Source organism: Bufo bufo, chromosome 8 (assembly GCF_905171765.1).
Source record: "Bufo bufo chromosome 8, aBufBuf1.1, whole genome shotgun sequence".
In the NCBI taxonomy this organism is placed as follows: domain Eukaryota; kingdom Metazoa; phylum Chordata; class Amphibia; order Anura; family Bufonidae; genus Bufo; species Bufo bufo.
The window spans coordinates 230,284,134-230,300,810 of NC_053396.1; the positions used below are offsets into that span (position 1 = coordinate 230,284,134).

General features: G+C 48.0%; 1 protein-coding gene across 3 annotated transcripts in view; it reads left to right on the plus strand.

Annotated features, from left to right (window-relative positions):
* Positions 1-12,302, plus strand: part of LOC121009295 (guanine nucleotide-binding protein G(I)/G(S)/G(O) subunit gamma-8-like) — a 48,520-nt gene extending 36,218 nt beyond the window's left edge. For 2 of the 3 annotated variants that reach the window (XM_040442312.1, XM_040442313.1), the window contains 2 exons: positions 651-735; positions 12,096-12,302. In XM_040442312.1, the coding sequence (XP_040298246.1) occupies positions 651-735; positions 12,096-12,224 (214 nt within the window). In that variant the 3' untranslated portion in view covers positions 12,225-12,302. The remainder of the gene's footprint in view (positions 1-650; positions 736-12,095) is intronic. The other variant, XM_040442311.1, reaches the window with a different exon arrangement.
* Positions 12,303-16,677: the final 4,375 nt, after the last annotated feature.

Genomic DNA, 16,677 nt, shown 5'->3' on the forward strand with positions numbered 1-16,677 from the left:
CAGGGCACGGCACCAGGACTCCTCTTCTTCCAGGGCACGGCACCAGGACTCCTCTTCATCCAGGACATGGCCCCAGGACTCCTCTTCTTCCAGGACTCCTCTTCTTCCAGGACTCCTCTTCTTCCAGGACTCCTCTTCTTCCAGGACTCCTCTTCATCCAGAACACAGCACCAGGACTCATCTTCATCCAGGACATCATGGATTGGGGTCTGTAAACCAATAGAAGACCTTGTCTATAGCAGTGGTCACAGTCTGGAGGGGTTCACATACTTTTGGCACTGCAGTGTCCTCAGGAGCGTAGCTATGGGCTCATGGGCCCTGGTGCTAGAGTTCAGCTTGGGGCCCCCCTTCCCTCAGTGCTTTGTGGCCAGGGGCAGGGAAGCACATAGCGTTCGTACTGCTGGAGGCAAAAACCTCACCCTTACCCCTGACATGCCAAATTCTTGGCCTAACCCCTTCCCTCCAGCCAGAGGGGTAACTTGACCAGCATGCACTTTCTATAATGCCAGTGTTTTTTTATGTGGCACAAGGGTCTTTGGGCCCCTTCAGGCTCCTGGGCCCGGTAGCGACTGCTACCTCTGCACCCTCTATAGCTACGCCCCTGAGTGTCCTGTATTTTACATCATGCTGTTCTTGTTACTTCATTGTAGAATGTCGAACAATTTAGCCAAAATCGCTGAAGCCCGAAAAGACGTGGAGCAGCTGAAGATGGAGGTGGACATAGAGCGGATGAAGGTGAGGTGGGGTCTAGGCTGTGGTAACCAATCGGATGCGTCGTAACACTCCGGCCGCCTGTGACTCCAATGAACTGGAGGCTCTAATGTAAGAGAACGGCAGGAGGTCCGAGTGTGTGAAACATGTAGATACACTGTGTGCACAATTATTAGGCAGGTGAGTGTTTTGACCAGATCTTCATTTTCTGCATATTTTCCAAGTCCAAGCTGGATCAGGTGATGTGTCTGTAATAGGGGGGTTTGTCCTCAGGAGATCAAGACTCTATATCAAGGTGTGCATAATTATTAGGCAGCTTGTTTTCCTCTAGCAAAACGGGGCAAAAAGGAGATTTAACTGAGTCTGAAAAGTAAAAAAATTGTTGGAAGTCTTTCAGAGGGATGCAGCACTTTTGAAATTGCTAAGATATGGGGGCATGACCACAGAACCATCAAAAGTTTTGTTGCAAGTAGTCAATGTGGTCGTAAGAAATGTGTTGAGAAAGAAAGACACAAATGAACTGTCAAAGATTTGAGAATAATGAAACGTGATGCGACCAGGAAGCCATTCTCCTCCAGAGCTGTCATTCCAGAACTGCAGCCTCCTTGGAGGGCCCAGAAGTACAAGGTGTCCAGTGCTCAGAGACCCGACCACCACTGGACAAGACGTCAGGACCGGGCCAAGAAATGTATGAAGACAGATAAACTGATGAGATGAGAAAGACTCTTGACGGAGCAGATCAGGGGCCCGTGGTGGGTCAGTAACGGGCACAGAGCTCCCCTTCCACTCAGACGCCAGCACGGTGGGGTGGGGGGAGGGGTTCGGTGGGCTGGTATCGATAATACCCACTGCCAGTTTTTAGAAGACACTTTCCTCAAGCAGTGGTCCAGGAAAAGGTTTTCATCAAGAAAACCATGATTTTTCTGCAGGACAAAGCCCCATCGCCTTCATGAAGTCTCCACTGCACGGCCCCTTCCTCCCCTCAACCCTGCGGAGACCTGGGGGCCCCTCTTAAAGGCATACCCCCCAAAGACATCCACAGCAAATTTTTTCCGCACTAGGCCACGGCTCTAACTCTGCCCAAAAGTTAACTAAACACCTAATCCTAGTCCCCTAAATGCCCCCTAATTATTCCTCCTTTATGTCACCACACAGTAGTTATACCAGATATGTACCCCCCTCACAGTAGTTATACCAGATATGTGCCCCCTCACAGTAGTTATACCAGATATGTGCCCCCTCACAGTAGTTATACCAGATATGTGCCCCCTCACAGTAGTTATACCAGATATGTGCCCCTCACAGTAGTTATACCAGATATGTGCCCCCTCACAGTAGTTATACCAGATATGTGCCCCCTCACAGTAGTTATACCAGATATGTGCCCCCTCACAGTAGTTATACCAGATATGTGCCCCCTCACAGTAGTTATACCAGATATGTGCCCCTCACAGTAGTTATACCAGATATGTGCCTCCTCACAGTAGTTATACCAGATATGTGCCCCCTCACAGTAGTTATACCAGATATGTGCCCCCTCACAGTAGTTATACCAGATATGTGCCCCCTCACAGTAGTTATACCAGATATGTGCCCCCTCACAGTAGTTATACCAGATATGTGCCCCCTCACAGTAGTTATACCAGATATGTGCCCCTCACAGTAGTTATACCAGATATGTGCCTCCTCACAGTAGTTATACCAGATATGTGCCCCCTCACAGTAGTTATACCAGATATGTGCCCCCTCACAGTAGATATACCCAGATATGTGCCCCCTCACAGGCAGTAATATGCCCAGTAAAGTGCCCCCTTCACAGGCAGTAATATGCCCATCTAAGTGCCTATTTCACAGGCATAAAAAAACACACAAAAAAAAAAAACTCCACATACTCACCTCATTCCCTAGCAGCAGCAGCAACAGCAACAGCAAGAAAGAGAGCGGACAGGCTCCTGCAGCCCCATACATAACCTCAGGCAGAACCACCCCTAAGGACCAATCAGATAACGGGGGCGGATAATAGGGAAAATACAGCTCATAACACCTCTCTATTCAGCCCTAGATGACACACACCCCTATCAGGCTATACCATTCCCTATAGCTGCTCTTTATATTAACCCTTTACTCCCCTTACTCCTCTGCAGTCCAAAACGCCATCGTTTATCCTCGGCGTTGACTACACAGGGAGCTCCTGGTCGGCCCTGGCCCCGACCTCCTACGCAGACCTGCAGTGTGGAGCGCAGGGAGCCGACGGACATGGCTCCCCCGTACCGGGACCGCGGGACAGCCACTGAAATCCAGACTGTCCCGCCGGATCCGGGATGGTTGGGAGGTATGTAAAGGGGAGAGCAGTCCATGGCTGGTAGTGAAGATATGGGGCACCAGGGGGTCATTTACCATCAGAGCTAGGCCTATATATCTGCCACTCTTCTCTGCTCATGCCCGATCTAAATAAGGGGCGTGGAAGGGGGCGGGCCAGGAGGCGGGCCAGGAGGCGGTCTCATTCATCACTTCTACGCCTGTTTTAGGTGGAGATACATGGAAGCCATGAGACATCTGGGCGAGGGCTACATGGGCATGGGTCGCACGGAACCTTTATAATGGCAGTCTATGGTCTCGCACTGGGACAGTCGCAGCAGGTCACATGTCACAGTGCGATACAGTGCATGTCCCATGTGGCCCTAGCCTTAGACCGGCGCGGATCTGCGGCGCCACCGCCAGCTATAACTTCGCTCCAAGTAAATCACCCCCTGAGGTTTTTTTTGAAATATCTGAAATGTTTGTTTATAAATTTTTAGATGTTTATTTTTCTCACTTTAAGAAAATATTTCCTAATAATCGATATCCTCCTAAAAAAGCCAAAACCGGACTTATACTTTCAGAAATATTCTGACCGACGGCCCTGGAGCTGTTCAATAATTACATTTAATCCTCAAAAATACAACCTGCCTAATAATTGTGCACACAGTGTATAGTGTATAATGTGACACCCAAATGACTCCGCCCATAAATACATCAGAGAGGTAGTCACAGCCCCGCCCCCTGCTGATGACATCACTGATATACTGACATGTGATCCACACCTTATACTACAGGAACATCTATCACTGCTGACAACCTGCCTGTGTATCCTGTCTGAGAGGTAGTCACAGCCCCGCCCCCTGCTGATGACATCACTGATATAATGACATGTGATCAGACATGAGATCACACACCTTATACTACAGGAACATCTATTACTGCTGACAACCTGCCTGTATATCCTGTCTGAGAGGTAGTCACAGCCCCGCCCCCTGCTGATGACATCACTGATATAATGACATGTGATCAGACATCAGATCACACACCTTATACTACAGGAACATCTATTACTGCTGACAACCTGCCTGTATATCCTGTCTGAGAGGTAGTCACAGCCCCGCCCCCTGCTGATGACATCACTGATATAATGACATGTGATCAGACATGAGATCACACACCTTATACTACAGGAACATCTATTACTGCTGACAACCTGCCTGTATATCCTGTCTGAGAGGTAGTCACAGCCCCGCCCCCTGCTGATGACATCACTGATATAATGACATGTGATCAGACATGAGATCACACACCTTATACTACAGGAACATCTATTACTGCTGACAACCTGCCTGTATATCCTGTCTGAGAGGTAGTCACAGCCCCGCCCCCTGCTGATGACATCACTGATATAATGACATGTGATCAGACATGAGATCACACACCTTATACTACAGGAACATCTATTACTGCTGACAACCTGCCTGTATATCCTGTCTGAGAGGTAGTCACAGCCCCGCCCCCTGCTGATGACATCACTGATATAATGACATGTGATCAGACATGAGATCCACACCTTATACTACAGGAACATCTATTACTGCTGACAACCTGCCTGTATATCCTGTCTGAGAGGTAGTCACAGCCCCGCCCCCTGCTGATGACATCACTGATATACTGACATGTGATCAGACATGTGATCCACACCTTATACTACAGGAACATCTATTACTGCTGACAACCTGCCTGTATATCCTGTCTGAGAGGTAGTCACAGCCCCGCCCCCTGCTGATGACATCACTGATATAATGACATGTGATCAGACATGAGATCACACACCTTATACTACAGGAACATCTATTACTGCTGACAACCTGCCTGTATATCCTGTCTGAGAGGTAGTCACAGCCCCGCCCCCTGCTGATGACATCACTGATATAATGACATGTGATCAGACATGAGATCACACACCTTATACTACAGGAACATCTATTACTGCTGACAACCTGCCTGTGTATCCTGTCTGAGAGGTAGTCACAGCCCCGCCCCCTGCTGATGACATCACTGATATAATGACATGTGATCAGACATGAGATCACACACCTTATACTACAGGAACATCTATTACTGCTGACAACCTGCCTGTATATCCTGTCTGAGAGGTAGTCACAGCCCCGCCCCCTGCTGATGACATCACTGATATAATGACATGTGATCAGACATGAGATCACACACCTTATACTACAGGAACATCTATTACTGCTGACAACCTGCCTGTATATCCTGTCTGAGAGGTAGTCACAGCCCCGCCCCTGCTGATGACATCACTGATATAATGACATGTGATCAGACATGAGATCACACACCTTATACTACAGGAACATCTATTACTGCTGACAACCTGCCTGTATATCCTGTCTGAGAGGTAGTCACAGCCCCGCCCCCTGCTGATGACATCACTGATATAATGACATGTGATCAGACATGAGATCACACACCTTATACTACAGGAACATCTATTACTGCTGACAACCTGCCTGTATATCCTGTCTGAGAGGTAGTCACAACCCCGCCCCCTGCTGATGACATCACTGATATAATGACATGTGATCAGACATGAGATCACACACCTTATACTACAGGAACATCTATTACTGCTGAGAACCTGCCTGTATATCCTGTCTGAGAGGTAGTCACAGCCCCGCCCCCTGCTGATGACATCACTGATATAATGACATGTGATCAGACATGAGATCACACACCTTATACTACAGGAACATCTATTACTGCTGACAACCTGCCTGTATATCCTGTCTGAGAGGTAGTCACAGCCCCGCCCCCTGCTGATGACATCACTGATATAATGACATGTGATCAGACATGAGATCACACCCCTTATACTACAGGAACATCTATTACTGCTGACAACCTGCCTGTATATCCTGTCTGAGAGGTAGTCACAGCCCCGCCCCCTGCTGATGACATCACTGATATAATGACATGTGATCAGACATGAGATCACACACCTTATACTACAGGAACATCTATTACTGCTGACAACCTGCCTGTATATCCTGTCTGAGAGGTAGTCACAGCCCCGCCCCCTGCTGATGACATCACCGATATAATGACATTGTGATCAGACATGAGATCACACACCTTATACTACAGGAACATCTATTACTGCTGACAACCTGCCTGTATATCCTGTCTGAGAGGTTGTCACAGCCCCGCCCCCTGCTGATGACATCACTGATATAATGACATGTGATCAGACATGAGATCCACACACCTTATACTACAGGAACATCTATTACTGCTGACAACCTGCCTGTATAGCCTGTCTGAGAGGTAGTCACAGCCCCGCCCCCTGCTGATGACATCACCGATATAATGACATTGTGATCAGACATGAGATCACACACCTTATACTACAGGAACATCTATTACTGCTGACAACCTGCCTGTATATCCTGTCTGAGAGGTAGTCACAGCCCCGCCCCCTGCTGATGACATCACTGATATAATGACATGTGATCAGACATGAGATCACACACCTTATACTACAGGAACATCTATTACTGCTGACAACCTGCCTGTATATCCTGTCTGAGAGGTAGTCACAGCCCCGCCCCCTGCTGATGACATCACTGATATAATGACATGTGATCAGACATGAGATCACACACCTTATACTACAGGATCATCTATTACTGCTGACAACCTGCCTGTATATCCTGACTGAGAGGTAGTCACAGCCCCGCCCCCTGCTGATGACATCACTGATATAATGACATGTGATCAGACATGAGGTCACACACCTTATACTACAGGAACATCTATTACTGCTGACAACCTGCCTGTATATCCTGTCTGAGAGGTTGTCACAGCCCCGCCCCCTGCTGATGACATCACTGATATAATGACATGTGATCAGACATGAGATCACACACCTTATACTACAGGATCATCTATTACTGCTGACAACCTGCCTGTATATCCTGTCTGAGAGGTAGTCACAGCCCCGCCCCCTGCTGATGACATCACTGATATAATGACATGTGATCAGACATGAGATCACACACCTTATACTACAGGAACATCTATTACTGCTGACAACCTGCCTGTATATCATGTCTGAGAGGTTGTCACAGTCCCGCCCCCTGCTGATGACATCACTGATATAATGACATGTGATCAGACATGAGATCACACCTTATACTACAGGAACATCTATTACTGCTGACAACCTGCCTGTATATCCTGTCTGAGAGGTAGTCACAGCCCCGCCCCCTGCTGATGACATCACTGATATAATGACATGTGATCAGACATGAGATCACACACCTTATACTACAGGAACATCTATTACTGCTGACAACCTGCCTGTATATCCTGTCTGAGAGGTAGTCACAGCCCCGCCCCCTGCTGATGACATCACTGATATAATGACATGTGATCAGACATGAGATCACACCTTATACTACAGGAACATCTATTACTGCTGACAACCTGCCTGTATATCCTGTCTAAGAGGTAGTCACAGCCCCGCCCCCTGCTGATGACATCACTGATATAATGACATGTGATCAGACATGAGATCACACACCTTATACTACAGGAACATCTATTACTGCTGACAACCTGCCTGTATATCCTGTCTGAGAGGTAGTCACAGCCCCGCCCCTGCTGATGACATCACTGATATAATGACATGTGATCAGACATGAGATCACACACCTTATACTACAGGAACATCTATTACTGCTGACAACCTGCCTGTATATCATGTCTGAGAGGTTGTCACAGTCCCGCCCCCTGCTGATGACATCACTGATATAATGACATGTGATCAGACATGAGATCACACACCTTATACTACAGGAACATCTATTACTGCTGACAACCTGCCTGTATATCCTGTCTGAGAGGTTGTCACAGCTCCGCCCCCTGCTGATGACATCACTGATATAATGACATGTGATCAGACATGAGATCACACACCTTATACTACAGGAACATCTATTACTGCTGACAACCTGCCTGTATATCCTGTCTGAGAGGTAGTCACAGCCCCGCCCCCTGCTGATGACATCACTGATATAATGACATGTGATCAGACATGAGATCACACCTTATACTACAGGAACATCTATTACTGCTGACAACCTGCCTGTATATCCTGTCTGAGAGGTAGTCACAGCCCCGCCCCCTGCTGATGACATCACTGATATAATGACATGTGATCAGACATGAGATCACACACCTTATACTACAGGAACATCTATTACTGCTGACAACCTGCCTGTATATCCTGTCTGAGAGGTAGTCACAGCCCCGCCCCCTGCTGATGACATCACTGATATAATGACATGTGATCAGACATGAGATCACACACCTTATACTACAGGAACATCTATTACTGCTGACAACCTGCCTGTATATCCTGTCTGAGAGGTAGTCACAGCCCCGCCCCCTGCTGATGACATCACTGATATAATGACATGTGATCAGACATGAGATCACACACCTTATACTACAGGAACATCTATTACTGCTGACAACCTGCCTGTATATCCTGTCTGAGAGGTAGTCACAGCCCCGCCCCCTGCTGATGACATCACTGATATAATGACATGTGATCAGACATGAGATCACACACCTTATACTACAGGAACATCTATTACTGCTGACAACCTGCCTGTATATCCTGTCTGAGAGGTAGTCACAGCCCCGCCCCCTGCTGATGACATCACCGATATAATGACATGTGATCAGACATGAGATCACACACCTTATACTACAGGAACATCTATTACTGCTGACAACCTGCCTGTATATCCTGTCTGAGAGGTAGTCACAGCCCCGCCCCCTGCTGATGACATCACTGATATAATGACATGTGATCAGACATGAGATCACACACCTTATACTACAGGAACATCTATTACTGCTGACAACCTGCCTGTATATCCTGTCTGAGAGGTAGTCACAGCCCCGCCCCCTGCTGATGACATCACCGATATAATGACATTGTGATCAGACATGAGATCACACACCTTATACTACAGGAACATCTATTACTGCTGACAACCTGCCTGTATATCCTGTCTGAGAGGTAGTCACAGCCCCGCCCCCTGCTGATGACATCACTGATATAATGACATGTGATCAGACATGAGATCACACACCTTATACTACAGGAACATCTATTACTGCTGACAACCTGCCTGTATATCCTGTCTGAGAGGTAGTCACAGCCCCGCCCCCTGCTGATGACATCACTGATATAATGACATGTGATCAGACATGAGATCACACACCTTATACTACAGGAACATCTATTACTGCTGACAACCTGCCTGTATATCCTGTCTGAGAGGTTGTCACAGCCCCGCCCCCTGCTGATGACATCACTGATATAATGACATGTGATCAGACATGAGATCACACACCTTATACTACAGGAACATCTATTACTGCTGACAACCTGCCTGTATATCCTGTCTGAGAGGTAGTCACAGCCCCGCCCCCTGCTGATGACATCACTGATATAATGACATGTGATCAGACATGAGATCACACACCTTATACTACAGGAACATCTATTACTGCTGACAACCTGCCTGTATATCCTGTCTGAGAGGTAGTCACAGCCCCGCCCCCTGCTGATGACATCACTGATATAATGACATGTGATCAGACATGAGATCCACACCTTATGCTACAGGAACATCTATTACTGCTGACAACCTGCCTGTATATCCTGTCTGAGAGGTTGTCACAGTCCCGCCCCCTGCTGATGACATCACTGATATAATGACATGTGATCAGACATGAGATCACACCTTATACTACAGGAACATCTATTACTGCTGACAACCTGCCTGTATATCCTGTCTGAGAGGTAGTCACAGCCCCGCCCCCTGCTGATGACATCACTGATATAATGACATGTGATCAGACATGAGATCCACACCTTATGCTACAGGAACATCTATTACTGCTGACAACCTGCCTGTATATCCTGTCTGAGAGGTAGTCACAGCCCCGCCCCCTGCTGATGACATCACTGATATAATGACATGTGATCAGACATGAGATCACACACCTTATACTACAGGAACATCTATTACTGCTGACAACCTGCCTGTATATCCTGTCTGAGAGGTAGTCACAGCCCCGCCCCCTGCTGATGACATCACTGATATAATGACATGTGATCAGACATGAGATCACACACCTTATACTACAGGAATATCTATTACTGCTGACAACCTGCCTGTATATCCTGTCTGAGAGGTAGTCACAGCCCCGCCCACTGCTGATGACATCACTGATATAATGACATGTGATCAGACATGAGATCACACACCTTATACTACAGGAACATCTATTACTGCTGACAACCTGCCTGTATATCCTGTCTGAGAGGTAGTCACAGCCCCGCCCCCTGCTGATGACATCACTGATATAATGACCTGTGATCAGACATGAGATCACACACCTTATACTACAGGATCATCTATTACTGCTGACAACCTGCCTGTATATCCTGTCTGAGAGGTAGTCAGAGCCCCGCCCCCTGCTGATGACGTCACTGATATAATGACATGTGATCAGACATGAGATCACACACCTTATACTACAGGAACATCTATTACTGCTGACAACCTGCCTGTATATCCTGTCTGAGAGGTAGTCACAGCCCCGCCCCTGCTGATGACATCACTGATATACTGACATGTGATCAGACATGAGATCACACACCTTATACTACAGGAACATCTATTACTGCTGACAACCTGCCTGTATATCCTGTCTGAGAGGTAGTCACAGCCCCGCCCCCTGCTGATGACATCACTGATATAATGACCTGTGATCAGACATGAGATCACACACCTTATACTACAGGAACCTCTATTACTGCTGACAACCTGCCTGTATATCCTGTCTGAGAGGTAGTCACAGCCCCGCCCCCTGCTGATGACATCACTTATATACTGACATGTGATCAGACATGAGATCACACACCTTATACTACAGGAACATCTATTACTGCTGACAACCTGCCTGTATATCCTGTCTGAGAGGTAGTCACAGCCCCGCCCCCTGCTGATGACATCACTGATATAATGACATGTGATCAGACATGAGATCACACACCTTATACTACAGGAACATCTATTACTGCTGACAACCTGCCTGTATATCCTGTCTGAGAGGTAGTCACAGCCCCGCCCCTGCTGATGACATCACTGATATACTGACATGTGATCAGACATGAGATCACACACCTTATACTACAGGAACATCTATTACTGCTGACAACCTGCCTGTATACCATGTCTGAGGGGTAGTCACAGCCCCGCCCCCTGCTGATGACATCACTGATATAATGACATGTGATCAGACATGAGATCACACACCTTATACTACAGGAACATCTATTACTGCTGACAACCTGCCTGTATATCCTGTCTGAGAGGTAGTCACAGCCCCGCCTCCTGCTGATGACATCACTGATATAATGACATGTGATCAGACATGAGATCACACACCTTATACTACAGGAACATCTATTACTGCTGACAACCTGCCTGTATATCCTGTCTGAGAGGTAGTCACAGCCCCGCCCCCTGCTGATGACATCACTGATATAATGACATGTGATCAGACATGAGATCACACACCTTATACTACAGGAACATCTATTACTGCTGACAACCTGCCTGTATATCCTGTCTGAGAGGTAGTCACAGCCCCGCCCCCTGCTGATGACATCACTGATATAATGACATGTGATCAGACATGAGATCCATACTTTATACTACAGGAACATCTATTACTGCTGACAACCTGCCTGTATATCCTGTCTGAGAGGTAGTCACAGCCCCGCCCCCTGCTGATGACATCACTGATATAATGACCTGTGATCAGACATGAGATCCACACCTTATACTACAGGAACATCTATTACTGCTGACAACCTGCCTGTATATCCTGTCTGAGAGGTAGTCACAGCCCCGCCCCCTGCTGATGACGTCACTGATATAATACTGTGTAACCCTCTTGGTGTCTCTCAGGTGTCGGTGGTGGTGTCGGACATGCTCTCCTTCTGTCAGTCGCACTGTCTCTCGGATCCGCTGGTCTCTCCGGTTCCGTCTGTGGAGAACCCTTTCCGTGACAAGCGCCTGGTCTGCGCGGTGCTGTGAGGCCTCAGGATCGGTCCCTGTTCTCATTACTACATTATGTTGCATGTTCAGTTCTGAGCTCAGTAAAGTTGTGACTGTCACCCCCTTCTGTGTCAGTGTCTGTTATATTATACACCTGTGGCGAAACAATTGAGGGTGCGACCACAGCAGGCGGGGGGAGGGGGGCCCCACATGTATTGGGGGCCGGCACTGTCACTGTACTTCAGGCCGGGCCCCGTCAGAGCACCCACCTATATCACATGCATCTATCAGGCCCCAGCGCTGCACTACTATAATTAGTCACAAATTAAATGACTGGGCGAAGCTGAAGGCCTGAAGTACAGTGACAGGGCCGGGCCCCCGATACATGTGAGTGAAGACTGGGGGCCATTACTGGCGGCAGTGGAAGAGCACTATAGGGATACAACTATGGGCGCTATAGATACAAAAGAAGCCACGTGTGCTTAGCTGGCTCGGTGGGTATATAAGGTGTGATAGGCTGTCTGCACACATATCCCTCGGGGGGTATATAAGGTGTGATAGGCTGTCTGCACACATATCCCTCGGGGGGTATATAAGGTGTGATAGGCTGTCTGCACACATATCCCTCGGGGGGTATATAAGGTGTGATAGGCTGTCTGCACACATATCCCTCGGGGGGTATATAAGGTGTGATAGGCTGTCTGCACACATATCCCTCGGGGGGTATAAAAGGTGTGATAGGCTGTCTGCACACATATTCCTCGGTGGGTATATAAGGTGTGATAGGATGTCTGCACACATATCCCTCGGGGGGTATATAAGGTGGGATAGGATGTCTGCACACATATCCCTCGGGGGGTATATAAGGTGTGATAGGCTGAGTGCACACATATCCCTCGGGGGGTATATAAGGTGTGATAGGCTGAGTGCACACATATCCCTCGGGGGGTATATAAGGTGTGATAGGCTGAGTGCACACATATCCCTCGGGGGGTATATAAGGTGTGATAGGCTGAGTGCACACATATCCCTCGGGGGGTATATAAGGAGTGATAGGCTGTCTGCACACATATCCCTCGGGGGGTATATAAGGTGTGATAGGCTGAGTGCACACATATCCCTCAGGGGGTATATAAGGTGTGATAGGCTGTCTGCACACATATCCCTCGGGGGGTATATAAGGTGTGATAGGCTGTCTGCACACATATCCCTCGGGGGGTATATAAGGTGTGATAGGCTGTCGGCACACATATCCCTCGGTGGGTATATAAGGTGTGATAGGCTGTCTGCACACATATCCCTCGGTGGGTATATAAGGTGTGATAGGCTGTCTGCACACATATCCCTCGGTGGGTATATAAGATGTGATAGACTGTCTGCATACATATCCCTCGGTGGGTATATAAAGTGTGATAGGCTGTCTGCACACATATCCCTCGGTGGGTATATAAGGTGTGATAGACTGTCTGCACACATATCCCTTGGGGGGTATATAAGGTGTGATAGGCTGTCTGCACACATATCCCTCGGTGGGTATATAAGGTGTGATAGGCTGTCTGCACACATATCCCTCGGGGGGTATATAAGGTGTGATAGGCTGTCTGCACACATATCCCTCGGTGGGTATATAAGGTGTGATAGGCTGTCTGCACACATATCCCTCGGTGGGTATATAAGGTGTGATAGACTGTCTGCATACATATCCCTCGGTGGGTATATAAGGTGTGATAGACTGTCTGCACACATATCCCTCGGTGGGTATATAAGGTGTGATATGCTGTCTGCACACATATCCCTCGGGGGGTATATAAGGTGTGATAGGCTGTCTGCACACATATCCCTCGGTGGGTATATAAGGTGTGATAGGCTGTCTGCACACATATCCCTCGGTGGGTATATAAGGTGTGATAGACTGTCTGCACACATATCCCTCGGTGGGTATATAAGGTGTGATATGCTGTCTGCACACATATCCCTCGGGGGGTATATAAGGTGTGATAGGCTGTCTGCACACATATCCCTCGGAGGGTATATAAGGTGTGATAGGCTGTCTGCACACATATCCCTCGGTGGGTATATAAGGTGTGATAGGCTGTCTGCACACATATCCCTCGGTGGGTATATAAGGTGTGATAGGCTGTCTGCACACATATCCCTCGGTGGGTATATAAGGTGTGATAGGCTGTCTGCACACATATCCCTCGGTGGGTATATAAGGTGTGATAGACTGTCTGCACACATATCCTTCGGTGGGTATATAAGGTGTGATAGGCTGTCTGCACACATATCCCTCGGGGGGTATATAAGGTGTGATAGGCTGTCTGCACACATATCCCTCGGAGGGTATATAAGGTGTGATAGGCTGTCTGCACACATATCCCTCGGTGGGTATATAAGGTGTGAAGGCTGTCTGCACACATATCCCTCGGTGGGTATATAAGGGGTGTGATAGGCTTTCTGCACACATATCCCTTGTGGGTATATAAGGTGTGATAGGCTGTCTGCACACATATCCCTCGGTGGGTGTATAAGGTGTGATAGGCTGTCTGCACACATATCCCTCGGAGGGTATATAAGGTGTGATAGGCTGTCTGCACACATATCCCTCGGTGGGTATATAAGGTGTGTGATAGGCTGTCTGCACACATATCCTTCGGTGGGTGTATAAGGTGTGATAGGCTGTCTGCACACATATCCCTCGGTGGGTATATAAGGGGTGTGATAGGCTTTCTGCACACATATCCCTTGTGGTTATATAAGGTGTGATAGGCTGTCTGTACACATATCCCTCGGTGGGTGTATAAGGTGTGATAGGCTGTCTGCACACATATCCCTCGGTGGGTATATAAGGTGTGATAGGCTGTCTGCACACATATCCCTCGGTGGGTATATAAGGGGTGTGATAGGCTTTCTGCACACATATCCCTTGTGGGTATATAAGGTGTGATAGGCTGTCTGCACACATATCCCTCGGTGGGTATATAATGTGTGATAGGCTGTCTGCACACATATCCCTCGGTGGGTATATAAGGTGTGATAGGCTGTCTGCACACATATCCCTCGGGGGGTATATAAGGTGTGATAGGCTGTCTGCACACATATCCCTCGGTGGGTATATAAGGTGTGAAGGCTGTCTGCACACATATCCCTCGGTGGGTATATAAGGGGTGTGATAGGCTGTCTGCACACATATCCCTCGGTGGGTATATAAGGTGTGATAGGCTGTCTACACACATATCCCTTGTGGGTATATAAGGTGTGATAGGCTGTCTGCACACATATCCCTCAGTGGGTATATAAGGGGTGTGAAGGCTGTCTGCACACATATCCCTCGGTGGGTATATAAGGGGTGTGATAGGCTGTCTGCACACATATCCCTCGGTGGGTATATAATGTGTGATAGGCTGTCTGCACACATATCCCTCGGTGCTGTCGGGCTAAAAGGGTTAATATATCAGTTGCAGGAGGGATGATTATTGGCTTTCAGGCCCGGGTGGCGGTAGCCTCAGATGCTATTGATGTGAGAGGTGAACGTCAGCTATGAAGGTGTGTGATGGCGGACCGCCACACTACAGAGCGCAGCTCACCGCCAAAATGACCCAGGGACTACCAGACGAGTGAGTAACACAACAGTAGTGTGAACCCTATGGCGTAAGGGTCTCCGGAGCAGACGGGGGGTCCCTGCACCTCTGATAACTAAGCTGCATCAGCAGAAAAGGCTTCAGTTTTCCTGGCAGTGTCAGAATTAGAGTAAATCCCCAGAATGCAGGGGCCCCCCAGAGCGGATAGCTTGGGGGACACATGGGGACATGGGCACTTTTCCTGTCAGGTGGTTTTAATGTTCTGGTCTGGCAGTTTCAGTGTTGCTGTTTCTCCCCCCCTTCCCCCTCTCTTATGTTGACAGGTCTTACCTGGTTTTATCCGGATCCAGCTGGTCCTGTCAGATGTTGGATATTGACAGCTGTCAGATGGCTAGAAGATGATTGGCCAGTGCTCAAGCGGCGGGAAAATCTTCATCAGCTGATTGGAGGAGCTGTCCTGTAGCTTGGATCGCTGTAAGAATAAAAGACGGGACATCGCTATCAGCTGCTGCAGTGTTAAGAAGATCCGGACCTGAGCCTCGCCCTCCCTTCCCTTTTTTCCGTCGTGTTGCTTATTAGGGGGAAAAAGTCATCCAGCTATGCTGGGTGGGCTTGGTTGTCATTGGTTGTCATTGGTCTATTAATTGACCTTGGTTCATGGTTTTATTAAAGATTCACTGGTTCATTACATTTAAGTTACCCCATAATAAAGCAACACGGCCTATTTTATCCAACTAAGTGTTTGGTGTCTTATTTACTGGTTATAGTTATGGTTGGTCATTATGTGTCCTATGTCCTCCATGGAAACCAATTGAGCATCTGTGGGACCACCGCTCTATGAAGCCCCCCCTCCAGCACTTGTGGGGTGCACTGCAGTCAGCATGGTTAGTCCTGCGCCAGATCTATCACAG